Source organism: Trachemys scripta, chromosome 15, assembly GCF_013100865.1.
Source record: "Trachemys scripta elegans isolate TJP31775 chromosome 15, CAS_Tse_1.0, whole genome shotgun sequence".
Lineage (NCBI taxonomy): Eukaryota > Metazoa > Chordata > Testudines > Emydidae > Trachemys > Trachemys scripta.
In genome coordinates this window covers 22730003-22756188 of record NC_048312.1, presented here as the reverse complement: position 1 = coordinate 22756188, position 26186 = coordinate 22730003, and the positions used below count along the sequence as shown (strand labels likewise).

Below are 26186 nucleotides of genomic sequence, written 5' to 3'. Positions count from 1 at the left end.
AGGGATTGGGAGTGGCTGTTCAATCAGGGTGGATGTAGTCCACTCCCAATAATTGACACCTCCTCATCTATTATTGGGAGTGGACTACATCCACCCTGATTGAATTGGCCTTGTCAACACTGGTTCTCCACTTGTGAAGTAACTCCCTGCTCTCCATGTGTCAGTATATAATGCCTGCATCTGTAGGTTTCACTCTATGCATCCGAAGAAGTGAGGTTTTTACTCACGAAAGCTTATGCCCAAATAAATCTGTTAGTCTTTAAGGTGCCACCAGACTCTTTGTTGTTTTTGTAGATACAGACTAACACGGCTACCCCCTGATACCTAATAATACAGTCACTCAAGGAGCCGACATGAACTCCTAGCAGAGTTACACCAGGGATTAATTTGTCCCAAGGATTTTAATTACTAAAAAAGTAACAAAATTAGGTCAGTGTTCCTTGGAGACCAGGATCTCCATGAGGTATAATAATAAGATGAGGGAAACAGACTGGATAAACAAAACAAGGCTATTTAAGCTTTTTTTCAAGTACAGAAACAGCAGGGTTTTGGCTCCTTTCTATGTACCTTTATGATCCCCATCATCACAGCATCTGAATTCTTCATAAATGATAATGAATTTACTTTGCAAAATCCCTGTGCTGGTTAAGTGTAATGGGAAGTGTGGTTTATTCCAGTTTTACAGTTGGGGAGCAGCGGCACAGAGAGAGTCAGTATTTGATCCAGAACCCCTGGAAAGACTCCCATTAACTTCAGTGGGCTTTGGATCAGGGATCTGCCTGGGGTCACACAGGACGTCTGTGTCAGAGCTGGGAATTGATCCCATGTATCCTGAGTTTGTCTTGTGCCTTGAGCAAAAGACCCTCCCTTTCCTCTCCTTTTACATCCTTCATGTACTATTTCCCTACTCCTCCTGCACTCACAGCCCGAAGGTCATGGCATGGTAACTACTGCAACAGCTCTACACTAGCCAGCTATTCCCCCTCAGCAAAGAGAATTCTCAAATGGCCAATGTAGGGTGCTTTGCATCATTAGACTGGTGTAGTATACCCATAATGGATCAGAGGATCTGGCCTTGAATCTAAGAATTTCTGTTGTGTCTGTTTTGTTTCTGTGTTTGTTTTTTTTTTTAAAAGACGAAGCACTTTTTAAAAATTATTTTGAGCACAATCTTAATTCTACATTACTCATTCTTAATGAAGCTTTTTGCCTTGGAATCTGTGTTAAATTGCGAATTCTCCTTCAGTCCTTATTCCTCTGTTTCACATTTCCTTGCCCTAATGGAGGAAAGAGGAGGAAAGAGCCAGTACTGAGCAGGTGATGTAAAAAAGTAAAATAAAATAAAAGCTCTGAGTACTGCACTGGAACTCAGCTTGACTATTGCCTATAAAAAACAACATTCAGAATTCAGTCCAGTAGGCAGCCAAAACATGAAGCTTTGGCACCTCCACATCAAGGGTTTCATGAGAGCGGATTAGATTTATTGATATGATTAAGAGTTATCTTTACTAGGTTGATGGTAGGCAGGCAACAAATGCACTAAGTCAGTCATATGGCTAATGGGCGCTCTGTGATGGAGGAAGCTCAGATTCATTTCAAACACATTAACATTTTGCAACTATAACTGTAAAGCAGTAATAAAACTCCCAACTCATGCATTACTTTAGAAGGCAAAGGAATGCAAGCAGTGAGCCAATTCACCTACCTTGGCAGTAACATGCAAGCCAATGGGGATAGCCAGAAGGCAATAATATCACAAATTGGCAAGGCAACAGCTGCATTCACCAGTTAAAACAAGATGATCATTGAAAATCTACCACTCAAAGACCAACCTATGAATCATCAACTCAAATGTTATTTCCACCTTAACATATAGATGTGAACGCTGGAAATCCACCAAAGGTATAGACAGGTGACTAAATGCCTTCAAAAGCAAATACCTCAGGAAAATACTGGGAGTTCAATGGAAAGAATTGATAACAAATGCTGAGATCTGTCAGTGTTCAGCAACTCTCTATCTCCAGAGTTATCCAGAAAAGAAAATGAAAATATTTGAGACATGTTTTAAAAATGAAGCCCCAGAGTGTCGGCTATGGCAGAGATGCATGCACTGGATAGCTGTAGAAACACACAAAAGGAGGTGACTGGTAGAATCCCTCTGTCAAACAGTACTTAGACGGGAAACTTATGGAATTTAACAACATAGAGGATGGGTGAAGTCTGGCCAAGGATAGACAGGGAAGGTGGATCTTCATTTGTGCCCTAAGTAACATTTGATGGGCACAGGAAGGATTCAGATTCAGTTTTGCAAGAACAGAGCTGGGTCCAATCAGGTGGCATCTAGCTCCACCTGCTGTAGCTTCTCTGCAGTTCATTTGTCTCCACAACTGCTAGGTACATATATCCTGATCTCAACAAAAATTACTGACCTTTAATCATCCTCATCAGAAATATTTTTGGATGATTTCCCATGCAATCTTGCTTTGGGTCATGTTTCCATAGATAATTTATGGATTTTGATAGTTATAAAAATACCAGTGGTTCATACATATGGAATTATGTGATATTATGTCATGGCAATCCAGTAATATTGAAAATGGGAAATGATCACTGGAACTGTCCTTTAAATATTTAAAAAGGAGTTGGGATTTTTCCTCATAGCCTATTTATTCAGAGAAACAAAAAAAATAATAATCCTTTCGTGAATCCTGCACATAACATGTCATATTTGTCTATGTGGATCATTTCAATAATATGATGTTGGGAGTTGAACAGATGAGACATTTCCATATTGTTTTCATCACTTTTTCCCATTTCAGACACTGCAAATTAAAAAGACCGAACTCTGTTATTATATGATGGTGTTATGACTACCCATGTACTATTTCAAGGCTAGATTCTGCCCTGGGCTAACGTCGTCCTGCAGGGGACTGGGTGTAAGGACAACCCCCTCATGTATTCTTTTTTAGGGCTGCCTGAGTCATATCTCCAGTGCTTAGGGGAGCGCAAGGGTTGTGTCCCAGCTACTCCCCACAAAGAGTGACTGGGCAGATTTACCATGAAACAAACCATGCGGTGGCACGGGGCCCCCAACAACAGAGCCCCCCTCTCCCCCCCAAATGCAGGACAAATATCTGACAACCTGCCCCCAAGTCCCAGCCAGTAGCACAGGGCAGAGCTCAGACAGGCAGGCTGCCTGCATGCCGTGGCCAGTGGCCCCACGCCGCTCCTGTAAGCGGCCGGCTGCTGGCATGTCTGTGCGTGCCCCTGGCAGGGGAGGGGAGAGGTGCTCCACGCACTGCTCCCACCCCGGGCAGCGCATGGAGACCCGCTGTCTCCCACCCCCCAAGAGGCACGCAGAGACATGCCAGCAGGAGGGCTAAGGCGGCTCCCTGCCTGCTCTGCCTCCCTCCCTCCGCACTGCTTCGCTCCCAGAAGTGGCCGGCATGTCCCTGTGGCCCCTGGGGGGGGAAGTGTCTCTCTCTCTCTCCGCACGCTTCCCCTGCCCTGAGTGCCAACTCCGCAGCTCCTATTGGCCAGAAACTGCGGTCAATGGCACCTGGGGGGGCGGTGTCTGCGGGCAGCAGTGCATGGAGACCCCCTGCCTAGGAGCTGCTGCCAGATGGGGGGGGTGTGCCAATCGCTTTGGGAGCCGTGCTGCCCAAGGTAAGTGCCCCCTCCAGCACCCCAACCCCCTGACCCAGCCCAGAGCCTGCACCAAGCACCCAAACTTCCTCCCAGAGCCCTCCCCCTCCTAAACCCCAACCCCCTGCCCCAATTAAGGTATCTCATTTTATTTTAATTTACTTCCCATTACTTATAGGAGGAGGGTGAAGAAAAAAAGAATGAAAAATGGGGGGAAGATAAGGGAGAATGTTCTTTTTCTTGGCTGGGTCCCGAGGGTGAGGCCCCGAAAGTGAAGCTGCACACCGGGCCCCACTAACTCTAAATCCGCCACTGGCAGAGAGTAGCTGGAGGCATGTCTCTGCCCTTCCTTTGCCTCTCAGTAGCCAGTAGAGCTCCGCAGGAGCAGAGGTATATTGTACCCCAGAAAGGATGGTCATAAATTTATTCTCCACTAATGCAATTGGGAATTCAAGGGAGGAGTTGAGCCTGGCTGAGGAACATTGCCTCCTGATGCACTTGCTGGGGTGCTGTAGCTTTGCAATGACTCTTAGTCCATGGTCTAATGGAAGAAGTGTCCTGTACTGCTGCTCATGGATATAAACAACTGATGCAGCCTTTGGGCTAGGTTCTGTCACCCTTACTCACATTTAGCTTTATCTTATTCCACAAGCTAGCACACCGATTTTAGTGGTATTACTTACAGAGTAAGGATACTACTCAGCATAATAAATGTCACAGAATCTGGCCCTTGGTGTCACTGGCTGGGAAAGACATACTGGCAGGAGCGGACAGGCAAATAACTCCACTGATGCTGGGAAGAGAAGAGAACCTCAATGAAGGAGCAAGAGTGAAGAAAAACCAGAAAGAAAAATGACGCATGGAGGGAAAGAGGACTGAAGGAGGCCTAAAACTGCTCGAAATTTCTTTTGAATGGACAATTTTCACCCTACTCTGAAAACAGCACCTGGATGCATGCACGCACATGCACGGGGTATTCACCAAAACATCCAAGTCCATTTCCTTCCGGAGTTTAATCTATATTCTTATGAACAACAAACAAACTCAGATTCCATCTGAGCTGGCAGGTTCTATGTTATTTTTCCCTGCAGGCCACCTTGTTTCATTCTCCTCGCCCCTCTCTTCACATAGAGAGACCATGGCGATAGATCCTCACTCCTGGGTCCATACTCCAAGGCAGAAGCTTCCCAAGTTCAAAGTTTTAAACTGGTGGTTCCAGCAGCAGACATCTCCTGCCAACCCCCGCAGTGAAAGTTGGTGCCTACTAGTGCTCCTTTCTGACAGTAGGATGGCTTGTACAGGGAAAGGGCTCTCCGGGACCACTGAATCTGGCTTCTGTGTATATAGCTACCTTTCGTTTCCTCAACATTCCATCTGCTATCTTATATCTTTTCCTCAGAATATCCTATCTCAACCGCTGGTGCTTTGACCCTAGTGCCTTACGTTCATTTTTATAAAATTGTTTTCATTTGGCCCCACTGGCAGTCAGTCTTCAGTCAGTTGACTGCATCAGTCAACACACTGGAACATCTATCCTGACAACTTTCCAGTGTCTGAGGACTTTGTTCCTCCCTCACTTGGCCTTTGTTCTAGGTAAAGTTGTGTGTTGGTTGGCGTTTTTTACACCCTCCATTCCTTAACACACTATTCTGGTGGTGCTTAACATTTACTGCTCATTGAGCACTTCACCCAAAGTGAAAGCACTGAGTCTGGTATGCATCGAGCAGACCTCTTCACCTTCAGTATACTGTCAGCTCTGCACTAACCTTCTGGATGCAGCTAACCAAAGCCTCTGGCTAGTCCTGCTTTAATTAAATTAGTCAATAAACCAGCTCCTTAGTCCAAGAATACTGCAGGAAAAATTAATCATTTTGCTGTCCTCTCAGCCTGATCACCATGCATAGTTCAGAGTTCTGTAAGCTTTTGTCTTTTATTAAGACATTTAAAATAGTTTTGTTTTTTGTACCTGTGGGAATATATTTTCCTCCTACTTGGAAAAAAAAAAAAACTGGTGCTTGGAGGACTGAGGAAGTGCCTGTGTTCCACTTCAGGGGATTGCATGTGTGTGCTGAAGCACAGACCCAAGAGTGGTGATCTATGACAATGTATAACTTCAGAGAACAGCACTTACAGGTAATTAATTTCCTATTTATTCCAAGTTTGGGGAATTGGATTTCCCTTTTAGGTTAGACGCAGTGACCCATCTAAACAATTTTCCAAGAGAAATGTTGTTATTTAAAGCACTTTAAGCACTCAAGCAACTTAATTTAAAATCTATGCATGCATTTTGCACAGTGGTGTGTTTGAATATGCCTCAAATGTGAATATATTTTTGTGTGCCAAAATTACACAGGTTTGTATGCCTTTCTTCAGATGAAAATTAGCTGTCATTTATGACTAAATATGCAAAGATAGACTAGCACAAGAAAATTGATTTGTGCAACTAATTTTGAAGATCTTGTTCTTATATTACACAGATACTTAGCAGTAGCAGTACAAAATAATTATGTTTGACTTATTTTTTTAGGAGCCAATAAAAGAGGAGGTATCCACTGCTCAGGAAGAAATACTAAAGAAAGTGGATGCAGTGACTATTGCAAAGATTTCCCCAAGACCAAAGGTGAGTTTAAATTGCTCACTAAGGTCCTCATTCAGCAAAGTACTTAAGCACATGCATAATTTTAGACAATAAGACTTACCCGCATGCTGAAAGTTACCTACATAAGTACCTTGCTGAATCGAGGCCTAAATCCTTACTCCACATCATGATACTACATCATTACTTTTAACCTAATTGAAGTCACTTCTCAAAAAGCAGTAAGAAATCCTGCTTTTTCTCTGGCTGATAAACATTCTAAACTTTATGGACCAATTCTCCTTACCAAGGTAAATCTACCATTGAAGTCAGCAGAAAGTTTGCCTACGGGGAAGGACTGCAGGATCAGGTCCTAATTTGATAACACTGTTGCTGTTAATGTCCATGCTTAGTAATGGTAATCTCTTCCACTCTGTTCATTTGAATGTACACATTATAAAAGGCCTGGATCTTAACCTATATTGATGCTCAATGCAGAAATGGTTAGCACATGATTATAATTTTCATTTCAAACAGTTATTTATATTTGATTGATTTTTAGAGCATCTGCCACCATAGCGCATATCTAGATCTATAGGACCAGCTGGTATATATTGGTGTTATTCCACTGCATTAGTGACCTAACAGTATCATTTTAAAATATTGAATGGCTTGGAGATATTTTACTCAAATGCCTCTTTCTGCTAAGCCCAGAACAATTACTGTGGCAAGTCTGCTGCTGTAATTCATCCAAGATCACCCAAGCATATGTTCTAGTTGATGTGTAATGTAACAATGCAGAACTACATTATAGTCTATGGCTATCTACACTGAAGCAATTCCTACAGCATACATTTAAAGAAAAAACTAGAAAGCTGGTTACCACATTGGCTATTCTAAAGTACCTTTCCCTCTCACACTTGTATTTAACAATTTGCCTGGGTTGGCTTTGATGGTCCAGCAACAAGATTTTGATTTATTTATTGCAGTGTGCTCTCATCTTTTTGTTTATTTTAAATCTGCTAGATCTCCCTTCTGTTTAGCACAAAACTGAATGTTGGAAGGTTGGTTGATCCTGATTTTTTTTTATTTTTTTTTTATACATGTGTAAGCACATTAGAGAGTAAACAAAAGGTAGAGTTCTGCATTTGAAAATGCATGAAAGCTGTGACTACTGGTACTAATAACCTTTTTAAAAGAACCTAGGAACTATTGTGCAACCGTAAGTTTAGCTGCATCCACTGTCTCCACTTTAATGAACTATTTTCATTAACATCCAGTTTCTTTTCCTTACAATTATTTTCAGTCTACTACACAAGAACCTTTGAAGATGCCCCCACCATTTAAACAAATAGAAAAGGATCTGAAGACTCTTAGTAAAGATCTTACTCACACGAGGTAAAAATCTAGAGTACACAGAAATGGACTTTTTAAGGCTATGGGTAGAAAAGCAAGATTCCTTGGGCTGCAATAGCCGCACTCTGGTTATGGACAAACTAGGCAACGATAACTACCAACAGTTCGGAAATGGAGTTTTTCTCTCTCTCTCTCATTTATGCTTATTCAAAATGATGTCATCTCTGCATGAAGAAATGGTGATAGTTTGGGTGGGTCTATGTTACAGAGCTCTCACAAAGCACCATTACAGCATTCTTATAATATCGTTTATTCACATGCTTGGCACCCTCTCTTCCGTCATTGCACAAATCAGTATTGTGGTGCGATCGGTAATCAAAGCAGTCAAAAATGCGAAGAAAATGTTCGAGTATATAAAGAATGGGATAGAAAATAATAGTGTAAATATTGTAATGCTACTGTAGAAAGGGATATATGCACTCACTTGGAATACTGTGTTTAGTTCTGGTCTCAAAACAGACATGGAAGAAAGAGAAGTGTGTTTACAGCCCTGACTGAGTCCTCCCGAGGGGACAGTCACCAGGCTATTATAACTGGGCCCAACTTCTGGATCCATGTACTTTCAAGCCAGCTGGGTCTGGGCAGCAACCAGTCACTGGTTCTACCTCTGGGCCTCCAGAGTGCGAACTCCCTCTCTGGCCCCTTCCGTGAGATGTGAGACACTGCAGTCAGAATCAGGGCTGAAGATTGACTCCTTCAATGTTTTGTAATGAGCACATCGACACATTAGATAGGAGCTTTATGCTCTGAAATCCTTAAGGTGCTTTTGAAAATCTCCCCCCCTCTTAGTTTTAACATGCAATACAAGAGATTTAAAACTTGCTTTAGGTATAAAACTCAACATAATCTTAACTAAAGAGCAGTAAAGATTCTGGGTTAGGGTTGCCAGGTGTCTGGTTTTCAACCAGAATGCCTGGTCGAAAAGGAACCCTGACAGCTCTGGTCAGCACTACTGACTGGGCCGTTAAAAGTCCGGTTAGCAGCGCAGCAGGGCTAAGGCAGGTTACCTGCCTGCCATGGCTCCGTGCGGCTCCCGGAAGAAGTGGCATGTCTCCCCTCTGGCTCCTAGGCATAGGGGCAGCCAGGGGGCTCCATGCACTGCCCCCGCCCCAAGCACCAGCTCCGTTGCTCCCATTGGCCGGGAACCGCGGCCAATAGGAGCTGTGGGGGCGGCGCCTGCAGACAGGGCAGTGTGCAGAGTTGCCTGGCCGCACCTCCATGTAGGAGCCGGAGGTGGGACATGCTGCTGCTTCCAGGAGCTGCCTGAGGTAAGTGCTGCCCAGAGCCTGCACCCCATCCCGCACTCCAACCCTCTGTCCCAGCCCTGATCCCCCTCCCACCCACCAAACCCCTCCATCCCAGCCTGGAGCACCCTCCTGCCCCCCAAATCCCTCATCCCCAGCCCCACCCCAAAGCCTGCACCCATAGCTGGAGCCCTCACCCCTTCCCACATCCCAACCCACTGCCTCAGCCCAGAGCCCCCTCCCACACCCTGAACTCCTCATTTCTGGCCCCACCCCAGAGGGGTCAGGGCAAGGGTGTTCAATTTTGTGCAAGTAGAAAGTTGGCAACCCTTCTCTGGGTCATTATGACAGGGAACACTCACCTCTCATGAGCACCTCCTTTGGTTGGGTGCGAACCTGCACACACTTCCACCACCCGTGGTGGCTGTTAATGAGTCTTCAGTGTCTCAGCCCTCCGGCCAAGTCACACGCAGTCAGTGTGTGAATGAACAAACCCCTTGCAGGGTAAAAATTCAACAGGGCCTGTCCCTCTGCCCTTGTTAAAATCTTTAGCTCTGTCTCTGGGCTCAGTCCTCAGCATCTTCTGGGCTTGCTTTAAGTCTGTCCCTGCCCTATTATACAGTAGCACCACAGGTCTTTCTCCGTGGAGACTCTTCACCTTTAGCTGATCTGTGGTGTCCCAGCTCTCCAGTCAGGTCACTTCTTATCTTCAGTCCCCTTCCAGGGGCATGGGGGAGAGTAACAAAGTTCAACAAATGGTTGACCCTCTTCAGGGTCTTCAGCCCCATCCCTAGGCCTGTTTAATGGCCCAGCCCATTTCTTGGGCTTCTAAAAAAAACTTGTTCCTTCTCGGGGCTTTGGCCACTTCCCCAGCAGCCAGTGGGTGGGACCCTGGTTCACCCACTATTCTGGTCCCAACCCAAGGACCCTACAAACAGGAATCATGTGCTATTTGAATAACCCATCTTCTGGTTCTTCCTTGAGCTCCAGAAGGAGCACCCTTCCTTACTCCCCTGTTCCCAATCAGGAGCTGACCGGCTCATCCCATGCAGCTCCTTTTATCTGAGCCTGCTGTGTTCCGATTGGCTGCTTCCCTGCAGCCTTTCTAGGCAGGCCTGGATGACTCACTTTCACAGCTCCTTTTCTGGAGCAAGATATGGTAGGACCGCAAGGCCTCCAGCAGAGGGACTCAAATGGACCATAGATCATCTGACCTTGTCTGTGTCACAGATCACCAACGCCACCCAGCACCCGCACACTAAACCCAACAACCAAATTAGACCAAGGTATTGGAGCCTTAGTGTGAAAGAGCCTTATTGTAAATGAATATCCGGCCTGCTGACTCTCCACTCTGCTTCACCGGTTTTACACTTGCTTAATTGACTACAATGGTGTTAAACTGGCACAATACTGGTGCAATGTAAATGAGAGCGTCAGGGCCAAAGTTTCTCTTAATTCCTTGTAACTGAGTGGTCTAATCCCTGTTTTCATGATCAATTTAGTGAAATGTTAAAAAGAATAACATCTAACTAAATCTTTTGTCTGCTGTTCTGCCAGATGTTCCTTTGCACTGAACTGCTTAGAGACCATTCACTAAATTTGCTCAGTAATAGCTTAACTAGATATTAAATTGCATTCATGTATGCCTTGCAGTAGGTAACTCTACAGTCGTCTGAAATATTTCCTTGGAACCTTCTAGCATTCTTTAATTTGAATGTCAAACTAAGAAAAAGTAAACATTTTTTGCAATTAAAGCAGCAAGCATTTGTACACAAAAAGATTGTTTTACTCCTGGCAAGGTTTAGTTACAGCCTGCTGCAAATAAATGCTGACAAATTACCACTGTCAACCCCAGTAGGATACAGATTACACAAGTGTTTACAACAAGGGCTGTAGACTTTGAAAAGCATTCTCTAGACACAATAGCGGAATTAAAGCAAGCAGCAATAAAGAAGATGGACACTGGTACAAGCAGTAGATAATTTCTTAGGTTAAACCCAGGCAAATGTGTGTTCTCTGAATGGCTGAAACATTTTATCAGCATAAAATATGCTAAAAGCAAAAAATTACATTCTTGCAACGTTAGGCTGAAATTCTAATTGCACAAAAGTCAAGAAATTCCAAGCTAAGTTTCCCACAGAAAGCTTTACTCTCCTATTTGCACATATATATTGCAATATAATTAGAATGTTACATTTCACAAAAACATGATGGTTTTACAAAATCCTAAATTTTATCCCAGAATTCCATTCTAGTTATGGAAGGTAATATCAGAGTTCTGTTTTAACCCATCATCCTTCTTACATTCTCCCTGCCTTCTCTGAACTTCTTCCCTGATTGTTTTGCTTATTCAAATCCTAGTGAAATTTTACCTCATAAACTAGGTAATAAAATACATAATAAATACTTCACAAAATAAATACTGTTATCTAGGCTGAAGAGACCACTTCAGAATAAGGCATAATTTACTTTTGCCAAAAATGCATTGTTAGCTACTATTCAAGAGAACTGCACTAGATTGGTTGTCTGTACGCATTGTTCATTGCTAATCTTCAGTGGGATTGTCACTTTGAGGTCAAATTAAAGTTCTTTTGATGATAACCCGCCTCCGTTCAGTATTGCTTCTTGAAGTTTGTGATGTAGCTACATGGAACTCATGTTGTCCAGTATTGCTTACCTTTGGACATGTCTGCAAAACAAAATCCAATTGGCATTAAAGGAATCATTATTAATCTCTGCAGAGAGGCCTATGACTGATTTGGCATGGAGAGTGAAGTCCTCTCATTTCCTTAGAGGTGATACCTTTAGAATTGGGATGAGACATAGTGTATGGGCAGTGCTGGAAGTGCATAATCCCTTTCCTATATGGTTATCTATTTTGTGGATAGGATTGGAGTTTCATTTACGAGGGCTGGCAATTTTACACTTTTCACAAACCCTAAATTCACTAAAATGAATCTATGTTAAGACTGGAGGAACAGTTCTCTGAATCATTCAGAGAGAATCTGAACCAATTACATTCAGAAGTATTATGGAGTTTATACACCCACACACCCAAGAAGTAAGGACCAGGAGCTAATGCAGGTACAAAGCAGCAGGAACTCCCTGAGCTGGATCTGATTACAGCTGTTATAATAGCTGTTTTCTTAACAGAGAGGGCTGGCTGAGGAGAAAATGTTTTCCTGGGGAAGACTTGGAGAGGAGTCTCTCACCTGAGTAACCATGTGACCCACCACAGGCTTGGTTGAAGCAAGCTGGCCCAGTGATTGTATTACTATTTAAGATTGTATGCAGTTTCGTTGTAGCCATGTTGGTCCTAGGATATTAGAGAGACAAGGTGAGTGAGGTAATATCTCTTTTTTGGACCAACTTCTGTTGGTAAGAGAGACAAGCTTTCTGAGAAGAAGAGCTCTGTCTAAGCTCGAAAACTCTCTCACAAACAGAAGTTGGTCCAATAAAATACATTACTTACCCACTTTGTTTATTAAAATTGGGCTGTCCTAAGTCATTTATTACAAGTGTCATTTTTTTACCAGATTTAAGTAGACTGAAGAGGGCCTGATTTAGCCTATCAGCTGATACTTCCAACAAGGGTTTTAGAAACTGCACTCCACCCGCCTAGAAATATTTAAGTTCAGAGAAGCTTTTCTTTTAGAAGTACCGTTAAAGCTCAGAAGGTGCTCTCACATTTAATGGGTATTGTAATAGAAATCTTGTGAGTCCGTAATTTCTGAGAGGTTTCAAGTGAACTTTGTACTTGTGAAAGGTACTAGAATGTCAGTCTGGAGAGGGTTCTCTTTACCGTATTATACAGAACTGGTATAGCACAAGCAGTGGCTGGCAGGCTTCCATCAGCAACCCTGTTATTGTGCTACAGAACTGACCTGGAGAGACTAATTCTGAGGTATTTCAGGGACAGTAGAAACCAAAAAAGCCAAACTTAAGTGCTTGCTTTTTACATCCACCAAGAATCTCCAGATAAAAATGCAAATGTACATAATGTGCAGATAGATGTTCTTAGTCCAGACTATATGGAGAAATCAAAAATGTTTCTTTCCAGACATTTTGCTTCTGCTGCATTGCATGCTACAGATATTATGACGACATTCACACATTAATAATAATGTTATATGATCTAACGGTGAGGGCAAAGGGATGTGAATCAAGAGGATGCTGATTCCAAGTATTGACTGAGCCTCTAAGTCTTTGTATGACCTTGTGCAAATCACTTGACCTTTTTGTATCTCTGTCAAGAAAGCTGTAAATTGGGACTGGAAACAAGATGATGCATCTGAACTCAGCTCTCCTGTATAAATATATCTTTTTAAATTGGCATGGATGGCACTGCGTATAAGATTTTTCTACTAGGATGGAGTTTCTCCTGCCACTTTCATTTAAATTCTTAAGGTTATTTCACTTTAAATCTTTTACCATTAATATTTTACTGTAGGAATAATCTTTTAAAATCCTATGTGGATGTATTTAATTAATACTTAGCATTTTTGTAATATTTGTATGTGCACAAACATTAACTAATTAATCCCCTTTGAGGTAGGCAGGTAGGCAAGTATTTTTATCCCCATTGGTGAATTGGGAAAAACTTAATCAGGGAGGTGAAGTGAATTGCTAAGGCCATACAAAGAGTCATTGTTGGAGCCAAGATTGGAACTCAGGTGCCTGGGATTCTAAATCCTTTGCTCGTTCTTCTAGACCACACTGGTATCTCTGTCTGATTGGGTTTTTTTTAACTGTCTACTAAATCAAGCTCCTAGAAAAGATTTTTTTAGATCATCTAATCCATCTCTGGGACTCAGTGCAGGATTGATTTCAACAGAAGATTAAGTGTTTTTGTAGGCTTCTTTTAATTGAAGACTTTTATCTCAATTTCCTGCACTGTATTATAATAAACAAAATTCTGATTACATCAAATGTTTAATTGTGGGCTTGTTTACAAACATTTGGTTTGCGGCAAGCTATGGTGCAAATCTAGCCTGCACTAGCATGTCATGGTCTAACTGTTTGTGTGCACCCTGCTTATGCACATTAGTAGTCTGCTAATAAGCTTTGATCTAGTCTTGTTTCCTAAGTTTAATTCACAATTCCATGCAAAAGTGACTTTATGCAATTCCAAATACTTCAGTGTAAAATAATTCAATCCACCAAAATTTCATAAAAATTGAAATTAGGGCAGGACAATGAGGATAGATAAGGTTAAATCAAGCAAAATAAATAAGTGAAGAATTTCACACACTAACCTTTTTTTAAAAGAGAAATTCAGTTTTACCTAAGTCTAGTCAAAACTGTTCAATACACCGTGAGAAACCTGCATAATCACTGTCATATATGGGGAACTTCACTTAAAATCCACATTTTCTGGGAACCGCAGTAGTCTCAATGCATGCAATCAATGTTTGTTTGTTTGTTTGTTTTTTTCCAACCAGTGTCATTCAACATAGCACAACCTTTACTAGGTGTTCCCAGTGGAGATCCTGGAAAAACATCTTCAGGCCCAGCAGGTTTCAAAGGCAACAAAAATTGGGGAGCCCTCATATTTCATAGTTTAGCAAATGAGTTGTGATACTTGAGTTATAATGGCCATGGAGAAATTTGTCTGTTTGAGAAACAACTGAGAAATGGAATTTTAAAAATGGGCCTACTTTATCTAATACTTTCTAAAATCTACAGTAGACAAACAACCAATAACTACAACCATTTTCAGCTGTTATTGAGAATTTATATAACAAACATAATCTCTGATAATCAAGCAATGATGTTGTGTCTGTTAACTGAATGATTTTATGCTGTGCTTTCTCCAGTATACGTTGTAAGTATTGAAATATCTTGATCCCTCTTATGTGCATTTTTAATACAAAAATGTGCCAACCACTATATAGTCCTTCCCAATTGTCTTGATACACCTCTACCCAGATATAACGCGACCCAATATAACACGAATTCGGATATAACGCGGTAAAGCAGCGTTCCGGGTGGGCGGGGCTGCGCACTCCAGCGGATCAAAGCAAGTTCGGTATAACGCGGTTTCACCTATAACGCTGTTAGATTGTTTGGCTCCCAGGGACAGCATTCTATCGAGGTAGAGGTGTAATTTGCATGGTGTTATTTTATATAAATCCATGTGGGGTAAACTAGTGTGTAAGCTATTACCCTAGCCTACCTTGAACTTCAATTAAAGCAGAGTAGCAAGTGATTGAGTAATATGATGAGGAATACAAATGCTATTCAGTGATTTGTGTGTGCTGTCTTCCCTCCTCATGATAAGAGGAATATTTGGTAGTAGTCTTAATTAAGCATTAATTGATATATCTTAGCATATTTGCAGAGGGTCGTGTCTGTAGTCTTACATCTTGTTTGCTTTAAAGGGTATAATAGAAGAAACCAAGAGTAAGTTATCATTAGTAGTGGTCATAGTGACATAGCACATTAGTATGAATTTTAATTCTCTCTCAGAAATGTTTGAAGAGCCATTACTGGATTGGATTTAACCACATTCACCAAAGCTTTAATATTCTAGTTAAGGCATCAAGACATAGTCAAAATAATGTCAAGCCCTGTAATTTTCACCTCACACATGCTCACTTACAAAAACACTGTCTCTCATGCACAGAAATATAGTCTTTTCCTGTAAGTCACCATCCTGGCACAAAGGAGGACCACGACAGGGAAGAGAGGTTGCTCATACTAAATACCAGCGACAACTGTCGATCACTAATACTTCCCCTCACCCTATCACAGATGCACTAAAAGTACTATTAAGGCTCCCTGATTATTGCTGTAATTAGGATTTTCCAAATGATTGGTTATGCCAGGTCATTTTAAAGGGAATTCAGTCAGTTCTAAAACATCATGTTTTCGAAAGCCTCATGTCAAAATGCAACGAGAAGCTTGCTTATCTTTATGAAGGAAGAAACAGACAAACCAGCTGATGATGTGTTCTCTTTATTTTCAGAATCTCAACTTCTTTCTTTTAATGTGAACTGAACCTGAGTCCCCACAAAGTAGCTCTGACCAACTTGACCAAATATTTCCCAGTGTATGATTCAGTGGACGGCACACAATATGGCAGTTGTCAAAGTCATTGTCCTTGAGTCCTTTAGTATTTTGAGCAAATAATTATGTTTTCATTTCTGCAGTAGGAAATCTTCTACACTATTTTTACTAAGACTAAACAAACTTGAGCTCAGAGACTTTGAAATGACATTCATCTCTGTGTGAGAGAGATCCCTTCTTATTGCTTTGTTCCGATGACATCCATAAATGTGATCCAAAAATAATGTACAGTAATCCACACTTGGGTGAGAATGTACTGTTTGAGAACCAAAGATGTTGGAGTCTTTATAACTAATCATAAATAATAGATACAAGAACATGTACAAAAAAAAAGTATTCCAAGACTGTACCTGTAAACCCATAAAGACATGTGGCTATAAATCACCCATGCTGCCCAACTCAACCAGAAAGATGTGCAAGTTCACTAGAAACACTGTCACATATTTACACAAAATACTTAGAAATGAGTGGCTTTATTTAAATGAGCACCACTGAAAATATTTTCTTCAGACAACAGAGAGGGTGGGAGGGCAGCAAGATTAGCAGTGATAGAAGCTGGGAACAGAATCTGATTGATTGTAAAATGGAGTGGATTTGCACTGAACTGTCAGCTTTCATGAAAGTAGAGCCATTTTTGGAGGGTACAAATGGTTAGTCTTCTCTGGTTGGGTTTAGGCCCATGAAGCTCACTGAGTTACTAGAGTTGTTGGGAACACTTTGCAGCAGAACAGAACAAGTACTTGCGGCCTATGTCTGTGGTCAGTGAAGACTGTCAGTTCCTCCTTTAAAGTGGACAGGTGGCTGGCTTCTTTAAAGAAAGCTCCTGTATGCCGAAAAAAAATCCCTTTAAGTTGACAATCTGGTCAACAAGTCCAGTGTCTAATCAGCCATTTTTTGGTTAAGATTACTGAGAAGATTGTAAGACAACTCTGAGTATCTAAAGAGTTCATATCTCCTTGGCAGTCTGGGTAGAGACATTGCACTGATGACTTTGTTAGATAATGGAGCATACCAACTGGTGCTGCTGGGTGCTTTTCAGTATTCAGTGAAATAGGGGCATATTTAAGGAAGAGCTCTGTGTAGCTCAAATGCTTGTCTCTCTCACCAACAGAGGTTGGTCCAATAAAATATATTCACTCACCCACCTTGTCTCTCTAATATCCTGAAACCGACATGACTACAACAACCTTGCATAAATTCATTTAAATAGTTTCAGTTCTGGCCACTAAGGATAGAGGAAAGAAGCTGCCAGTTTTCAATGTCATGGAATATTTTATCATAAGCAAAGATTGTATGGATGACATTGGAAAAGATTTATGCATATGTTAATGATGAAGTATGTAATACATTTGTATGTTTGATATGGGAGATGATAGAAATGTGAGGTATCTGATCTTTGTGAAAAATCCATTCTCCAAATTAATCTATTAACATAAATTTTGAAGGGACTGAGGAAGAGAGATTTGGAGGAAAATTTGGAAGGATTGATGGTGACAAAACTGTATCACCTTCATACAAACTAATATTGTGCTCATCTTTGTTTATTTGTATACCTTAAGTGGCAGACAATTTCTTACGTATCACTAGGCATTCAAAAGATTAATAAAGGGGGAGAGGAAAGAGTGGGCAACCCTGCCCTTTTCCTCTTTCCAACTGAAAGACAGAGAAAATAATTCCATTCATCAGTACAGATGCAAGAGACAATATTGTAAAAGTCTTCAACACAATTAAGGAAAATTGAACCAAAATCAAATTTTCCTAGTACTGTCATAAGAAATGGCCATTCTACTCTATCAAATTCCTTATCTGAATTTAGGGAAAAGACTTGTGAAGCGATACTTGATAACTGGGTTTGGCAGTTTAGTGAAGTATTTTTCTTGTGCTATCAGTAGCAAGTCTGCCTTTCACAAAATACAATTGATAGCTGAACAATTGAAAGAATTGTACTGTTTAGGCAGGTTACTAGACTTTTGGTGATTGACTTTATATTCTGTATTGAAAAGCATAATACTTAGGATGGAAATCTCAACAATTATCATAGTCTTTATTACTTTAATTTTGAAGATAAAGATGGTCCTCCTCTCACAAAACATTAGCCATTTTGGAAAGTTTCATCAGTGACTTTAGATAGAATAGGGACTATCTGTTCACATCTTTTATGAAAGTCTGTTGGCTAGCCAGCCGATCCTGGTGCTTTGCCAGGAATTAGATTTTTGTATAGCTTTTTCAATCTCATGTATCCAAATAGGGTTATCCATTAACCATTTTTTTGATATGCTGGATAGTGTTAAAGAAAAAGCCTTCACCAAAGAGGATTTAAACCAGTTATTTCAGCAATGAATTGAATGAGGGTGAAAATTACACTTCCATTTAACTTACATCCCTCAGATGCCTGTTTCTAAATCGTTATACCACCCTTCACACTGTAGGTGGCTCAAGCACCACCTACTTCTTTGTTTATAAGTAGAGCTGGTCAGAAATGTCCATCAAAACAAAATTTAAAAGCAAAAACTAGAAAAAAAAACTTGAACTTTCATTAATTTCCCCCCATTTTCTGACCAGTTGTAGTTAGAAATGACCATCTGTTGATCCCTTTTAGAGTTAACTGTCAGTGGGTCCATCAGTTGGAGAGATGTTTCCCTAAATATGAAAAAGGACACTACTGAGACATAGTGAAAAATCTGTGCCTCTGTATACCTTTGAAGCACCAAATGCAAGTAAGTATGTATATACATAATCACAGATTGTGCATGTCTTCCGGGATATCCAGGGGTATGAGTAGGTTAGCATGGACTTGTGGCATGTGGTATCAGAACTAAGTCATGGGGGAGAGCACCACACTGGTGTCAGTAAAACAAAGGCAAGGGAGAATTGAGGGTGATATGTAGAGGATTCCAATCAGATGAACCGGTGTAAAGCTGACAAGATGTCATCCCATATCAACAGCAGCTAGAAATTGACAGCTTTAAGATACAAGCTCAAAGGGGAAGAGTCTGTACCACTTTATGAACTATTCAAACTCTCTATTTGGAAAATGCAGATTTATTGCTTCCTAGTTTTGAAGAAAATGGTCCCCTGTGAATCGGTTTCACCTTGCTGTATTAGTTGAATAAAACTAAGTGTCAAACTGTTGGCAGTTTAATTTTTAACCGTATACCACTGTCTGTTTTTTTTATGCTTTCAATTAGAAGCTGGATATTTCTCCTTTAAAATCTTTAAAGACTCCTGAAGGGAGAACTGTAGAAGTCAATCTGCACATAGAAAGCTCTGCCACTACTAATGCATATTTCATGTCTGAACTGACAGCTATGCTAACAGTAGCATTTCCTATTTCTTTTAGTCCTTTTGGACGAGGAGCCGTCCTTGGCTATTTTTTTTAATAGAAAACTGGTTATTTTTGTGATTGAAATGGTGACATGGGCAACTACTGGAAAATCTACTGGAGTTTGTTTGCTTGGGTTTTTAGAGGGGTTTTTTTGTTATGATCTTCCTTGCGTTTATACTCTGAGTCTATCCCAAACCAACTGTAATGTATATAGACAGCAAGGACTTCAGTATTCAGTGACATTGATACGTTGGCATTCATTAGTGCAAATGTTTACTTCAAGATTTAGTAGAGTTTCGGGGGGTGGGGGGAGAGAGAGTCTCTTTTTTTCTTTCCTTTCCTTTCCTCACATCTTAACTTCACTCTATCAGGCAATGCTAGCTGTAAAGGTGGAACGTTTATCTGTCTGTATTAGTTTTCGCTGTAGTTAATACTTCATAATGTCAGTTGCTTGGAAACCAGTGTTCTGTGGCCTCTTGCTGCTTGGCAGAAATCACTCTAATTGGCATGCTTCTAGCACTGTCATTGCTGGCAGTTTGCAGAATTTTTTTTCCAGAAGAAAAAATTTCCTTTTACATGAATGATGGCTCACATTAATTAGACAGCAGTCATGGGCAAAGACATCTATTTAAGTATATGGATGTATGAATCATTATCTCTATCATCAGTCACTGGAAAAACTGCTATTTTGAGTTCCCATCAATGTTTCTGCCTTTCCAGGTTGTTCACTTCTCAGTTTACTCCCCCACCCCCATGGTAGAATGCGTGTGTATGTGTATGCAATTTTATAAGTTTGTTGCTTATTAGATTTTACTGTCTATCTAAACACATCACAGTGTAATCCCATGCAACATGACACTAAGTGACATATGTTTCCTCACAGATTTGAGCAGCTTTTAGCACTTACAATGGGTTTGCTGTTTTTAGGTAGTAGAATGCTACTGTTCCATGCATACCTGCCTTTATGTAGACAGGTAAGGGGGTATGAGGCTCATCTTCTAGTTTCACTTGAAGATCTTGGACCAGTAGCATATGCAGATGCAACTCCAACGGCCTTAATGGAATTTCCCCTGCTTAAACAAGCAGCAAATTCACCCCTTTATGTATAACATAAAATCACACAGTACCCTTCTGGAGGGCCCAGAAAATGTGAGGTTTATGTTGCAGAATTTTTGACTAATAGTTCCCTCAAAGAGGATGCGAGAGGAGTTAGAGGTGTGACCTTGAAATCTCTCAGATTCACTCGTGTCAGCCCCATGGATTTAGGAATCCCTATGCCCTGCACTCTTCTCTCAACACTGCTCTGGAGGGATCCCCTAACCTGGTAGAACAGCTCTCTAAGACTAGAATGTGCAGCCCCAGCCTGTTTGTACCCTGCTTCCCTACCACAAAAACATTAACGTCTGCAAGGAAAACTAGCAAAAATACCATCAGATAGGAAGCAGAGCATCCCACTATTGAAGAGCGGCCTCCATATGCTTCCAGGAATGGTGGGGAAACAAGCCATGGTGATTGGGGGGCTTTCCTTTGCATTGTGCTTTTAATTGCTCCATGCCTCATAGCGTGGGAAGAAAAGAGCCCCAACTAAAGATAAATCATTTCTATTGTGTGAATTTGTATCTATGTTTACCGAGGCAAATAGCTGTGAGTCTCAACATTGCAATGCCTTTTTCTGAAAGAGCAAGAGAGAGAGATTTTGCTTTATGCAGCAGTAGAAAAGAGCATTTCCTGTATTTTAATGTAATTGAAGTTTATTGAAAAACATTCTGAAACATCTCTAAGTGCATAATAATAAATCAGCAACTGCACCCACTGATATCTGTTACGATAGCCGTGTTGTATGGTCACCTGAGGATCTTTATTTTTTTTTCTACTGGTTCCTTATAGTCTTGCCCCAGTTATTGCCAGGAAACCTCCTATACAAAAAGAGAAATTGTTGGGTGTATCAATTGTTTATTTTCTGACCGAGTCTCCACTTGATAATACACAGGGGATAATACATCTGTAATGCAGATCCTGATTTTAGTTTTGTTTTAACAAACGCATATGGAGCAGAAAATATTGTCGTCACAGAGAAGAGAGAACAAAAAAAAGAGTACAAATGGGAATCTGCATCTGAAATAATTACCTTGTTGCAGATTGCAAGTCCTCCTTGCTACACAGGACTTTTGGTGATTTGGCACAGTACCACTTAATTGCTTAATACGTTAGTGTGGTAAATACAGTATACTCCTGATATCCAGATAGCTTGCAAGACACAGATTTTATTGGATAGTCAGAAGTGAGATACTTGACAGGGCAAGAGTTATTCAGCAGCAGGGTGGCCTCCCCTGTGCATGGAGCTCCTCCTCCTCGCAGTCCTTGGCCAGGGGTCTCTGCTCTGTCCCCCTAGGACCGCAGCCTCCCTCCCTCACCTTACACCTGCAGTGACAGTGCCGGGAGCTCTCCGCAGTTCTCTCCCGACTCACTCGCTCCCGTGGCAGCGGGTCTGAGTGGGTGTCCTGCACTGTCGCAGAAGTTATTCAGCAGCAGGGTGGTGTGGCCGGGGGCTCATCCTCCTCTTCCCAGTCCTGGCCAGAGGTCTCTGTTCTATTATCTAAACCTCTTCATTATCCCAGTCTCTTCCTTGTCCCCCAGCATGAGAGTTATGCTGCGTAGGGGATGTCTCTCATGCTGGGGGACAAAGAAGAGATTCGGATAATGAGGAGGTTTTCAGATAAATGGGAGTGTACTGTAATATGTAACAACAGTGTATTTACAGGTTTCTGTGGCTTATTAACTACATTTAATGTTAATTTAATTATCATGTACCCTACACTGTACTTTAGAAGGTAAAAATAATTTGTTTGGCCTTTAATTGCATGGTACTTGCTGTGTAATTACCTAGCCAGTACATGCTAATTGCCATGTTTCTGGTTCTCCACTGCCTTGCACCTTTGTGTAGTCATTCACACCTGTGCATTATGGGTTTAAAATGCTACCAAATCAGAATTTTCCATTCACTTACATCAGTGGTAGCATTTTAGATGGACTTTGCTCTCAGGAACCCTAATTCTCATTTACTGTAAGGCCACTGTATACAGTTCGGACAGTGGAAAGGGGCTTTAAAATCCCCACTGAAAGACACCTTTCCGGTGCCAGAGGGTATAAAGCAGCCACTGTTAAATGAAAATTAGGCCCAGCTTTGACCGATGTAAATAACTATGCAAGGCAGTTAAGAATATAATTAAATAGTCCGCAGTTACTATAGTATCAGTAATAGGTATAGGACAAATCCTCAGCTGGTATAAATCAATGTACCTACATTGACCTCAATAGGGCCATGTGTCTTTACAGTAAATGAGGATCTGGCCTAAATAGAATGTGTGCTCTGTAAATAAGAATAATACACTGTACTTGTGTAACCGCCTTTATCCCAGGGGCTCCAACTGCTGTACAGACATTCACTACTTAATCCTCACAACAGCCTGTCAGGTAGGTAAGGGACATACAGAGCCCTGGTCTACACTACAGAGTTAGGTCGACATAAGGCAGCTTACGTTGATCTAACTCTGTAAATACCTACGCTAAAATGTAGCTCCCACCAATGTAACTCGCCCACTACACTGACATCAGGGCCGGCTCCAGGCACCAGCTTACCAAGCAGGTGCTTGGGGCGGCCACTTCAGAGAGGGGCGGCACGTCCAGCTGTTCGGCGGCAATTCGGCGGATGGTCCCTCACTCCTGCTCGGAGCGAAGGACCTCCTGCTGAATTGCTGCCGCAGATCATGATATTTTTTTTTTGGTTTGGCTGCTTGGGGCAGCCAGAACCTTGGAGCCGGCCCTGACTCACGTAATAGCTCCACCCCCGTGAGAGGCATAGTGCTTAGATTGATATACACCTCTACTCTGATATAACACGACCCCATATAACAGAATTCTGATATTACATGGTAAAACAGCGCTCCGGGGAGGGGGGAGGAGGGGAGGCGGGACTGTGCACTCCAGTGGATCAAAGCAAGTTCGCTATAACGTGGTTTCACCTATAACGTGGCTCCCGCGGACAGCGTTATATCAGGATAGAGGTGTAGTTAGGGTGATGCAGTGTCACTGTAGCCACTGCATTGCTTACATCAACTGTGGCTGCCTTTCAGAAGCCATCCCATAATTCCCCACATTGACAGTTAAATCAGTGCAAGCACACCTGGTGAGGATGAGCACTGCCGACACAAGGAGCATAGTGTGGAGACACACAAGCGGTTTAATGACTGTACGTTGACGTAACAGGTTGACGTAATTTTGTAGTGTAGACTTGCCCAGAGCTCATTTCAACTATAGAAATGAAGCAGCTTCTCAAGTGAAATGTGACATCAGTATAATATCCATAACAACACTATATAACAATTTGGGACAGGTAACGGGGGGAAAAAACTGTATCCAATTGAAACTGCAGTGAGGAAACCAAAATTTAATTAACTGCACTGAAATTTGCTGTGAGATCTTTCATGACTACAGGTTGTCAGAACTTCAGTGTCATTAGCACCTTCATTAGCACAGCGCCTCTAAATCCACACAAGGGCACTGACTGCATACTAAGGCCTTGGCTACACTTGGCAATTCACAGCGCTGCCGCGGCAGCTCTATGAAGCGCGAGTGTAGTCGCGCCACCAGCGCTGCGAGAACTCACCTCTCCGAGGGGAGTAGCTTGCAGCACTGCAAGTGAGCGTGCAGCGCTGCAGGCACTGATTACACTGGCGCTGCACTCGCTGCGCTCGGGGGAGGGGGGGCGTTTTCACACCCCTGAGCGCAGCAAGTTGCAGCACTGTACAGCGCCAGTGTAGCCAAGGCCTAATCAAAATGAATTGGGCCGGCCACCTGCTGAATCACCATTTCCTGCACTTAGATATTGCTTTGAATTCTCCACCCCAAATACTGATCTCCCTTGCCCCTCCTTAGTTTGAGAGATCTGATGGGATCACAGTCCAACATCGTATGGCTGCAGGTGATTTAAGTGTTCATTTAAAATGTTTCTGTCGATTTTGTCTTTAATCTGCCATATTCAGAATGTTGTACTATGTATTATTTAGTTTTCATTTACTGTAGTTCCAAAGCTATCATATTCTGACTTTTCTGTTTAAAAAAAAAATAAAAATGTAGTATTGTTCCATGAATGTTTCTGTTACAAAGAATCCTGGTCAAAAGGAAGCTAAGAGGCAACATAGGTTATGGCACTTGCTTTTCACCTCAGAAGACCTGGGTTTGTATTCAGTTGGTCATTAGTGCAATGAGTTTGGCAGTCCCTAGGAAACGTTTACATCACAATACCTCCTACACAATTTGGGAATTGGCAGAATGCCCAGGGAAGGCCCTTCAATGGATTAGTAGGGAGTTGTTGCAGATAAGGATTGAGGTGCTTTAGTGAAATATATGAAACTGCATTTAGAAAGCCTGTGCTGCGAACAGCTTTCAAATCAATGCCACCTATGTTGTATTTGTTTATAAAATTGCAGCAAGGGGCTACATTCTTTCTTTATAGCGCCTAGGGACAGGGATAAACTCTACCATTGGCTCTAATCACGTCGGAGCCTATATACCACTAAACCAAGAAAGTCTGTGTAAAGGAGCCATCCTGGGGCACGAAAGCTAACCATGCCCATGACCAAATAAATAACTTATGTGTCCCTGGTGAGAATTGTTGCTAGGCAAAATAACATGCGCCCAAACAAATACGTGCTTTTCTCTTGTCTCATCATCTGTAGTCGTCAGGGCTCTGAGGTAACATTCGACCTAGGGCAACAGAGCCTCAGCTGGTGTAAACAGGCCTAGTTCATTGGCAGTCAAGAGAGCTACACCCATTTGCACCAGCTGAGTGAGGCTCTCCCCACTTATGCACAGTTGGTGTCCCTTGTTCCTTGTGTAGATTACTTATAATGGTTCCTGTTTGCATACTATAGATGTGAGGATGGTAGCAAATTTGGTAAAATTTTATATACGAGGTCAAATACATCCCTGGTGTAATGCCACTCAAGTTACTTAAATTGGCCCAGTGTATTTAAATAAAATGTAAATATGTTGGTAAATATGTGGTTTGGTTTGACGATGATCAAGTTTGTAACATCGTTGTGTTAGCTTCTTAATGTCATCCTAACACCGGATTTATGGTCAAGAGAAACAAATTAATGGATTCCTTCAGTTTTGTCTGAGCCATTCCTGTGCAAAGAAATGCATCAGGCATCTTTAATCCTGGAGGCAAAAGCTTGACTCAGCAATACTTTTATGGTGCTGCATTACAATTAACTGATGGCCCAGAGACCATGACGGATTTAAAGAGTAATTTAATAAGCATGGACTAGTACTAAGCACTGAAAATATGCTCACAATCAATTTGCTGTGTACACAGTATGCTACTAGGTCATTCTTTTGTGCATGTGGTTGACCTTTATCTATAATAATTTTTACCTATCAAGAAAAGTGAAGAATACTATTGCAAATTATTAGCACTCAAGAAACTCTTTTAATTTTCATGCTGACAAAGGTATTAACTTACCAAAAATAATGCACGTCCTTTTGTCTGAAAGACAGTTGAAAATCTGTTGTGACTACAGTTGACTAAAGCTCAATTACTGTAATAAATGTATTCCAAATTTCATCTCAATTGCATTTGCATTTTAATGAATGATTCTCACCTACTTATCAATCTGGCAGCCAGGCTAAATTTATTAAGTTACTGTATAAACAGGGCATTCTTATTTCTGCATTTAAGTGCAGAAATATTTGCTGTGCCAATGATGAAATATACACCTCTACCTCGATATAACGCTGTCCTTGGGAGCCAAAAAATCTTACCACGTTATAGGTGAAACTGCATTATATTGAACTTGCTTTGATCCACCGTAGTGCACAGCCCTGCCCCCCCCCACCCCTCCTGAAGCAC

General features: G+C 41.6%; 1 protein-coding gene across 1 annotated transcript in view; it reads left to right on the top strand.

Annotated features, from left to right (window-relative positions):
- The window catches only part of CCDC60 (coiled-coil domain containing 60), a 108787-nt gene that overhangs the window by 44947 nt on the left and 37654 nt on the right, over window positions 1-26186 (top strand). Inside the window, exons 2-3 of the mRNA XM_034791610.1 lie at window positions 6173-6265; window positions 7527-7618. Of these exons, the coding sequence (XP_034647501.1) occupies window positions 6173-6265; window positions 7527-7618 (185 nt within the window). The remainder of the gene's footprint in view (window positions 1-6172; window positions 6266-7526; window positions 7619-26186) is intronic.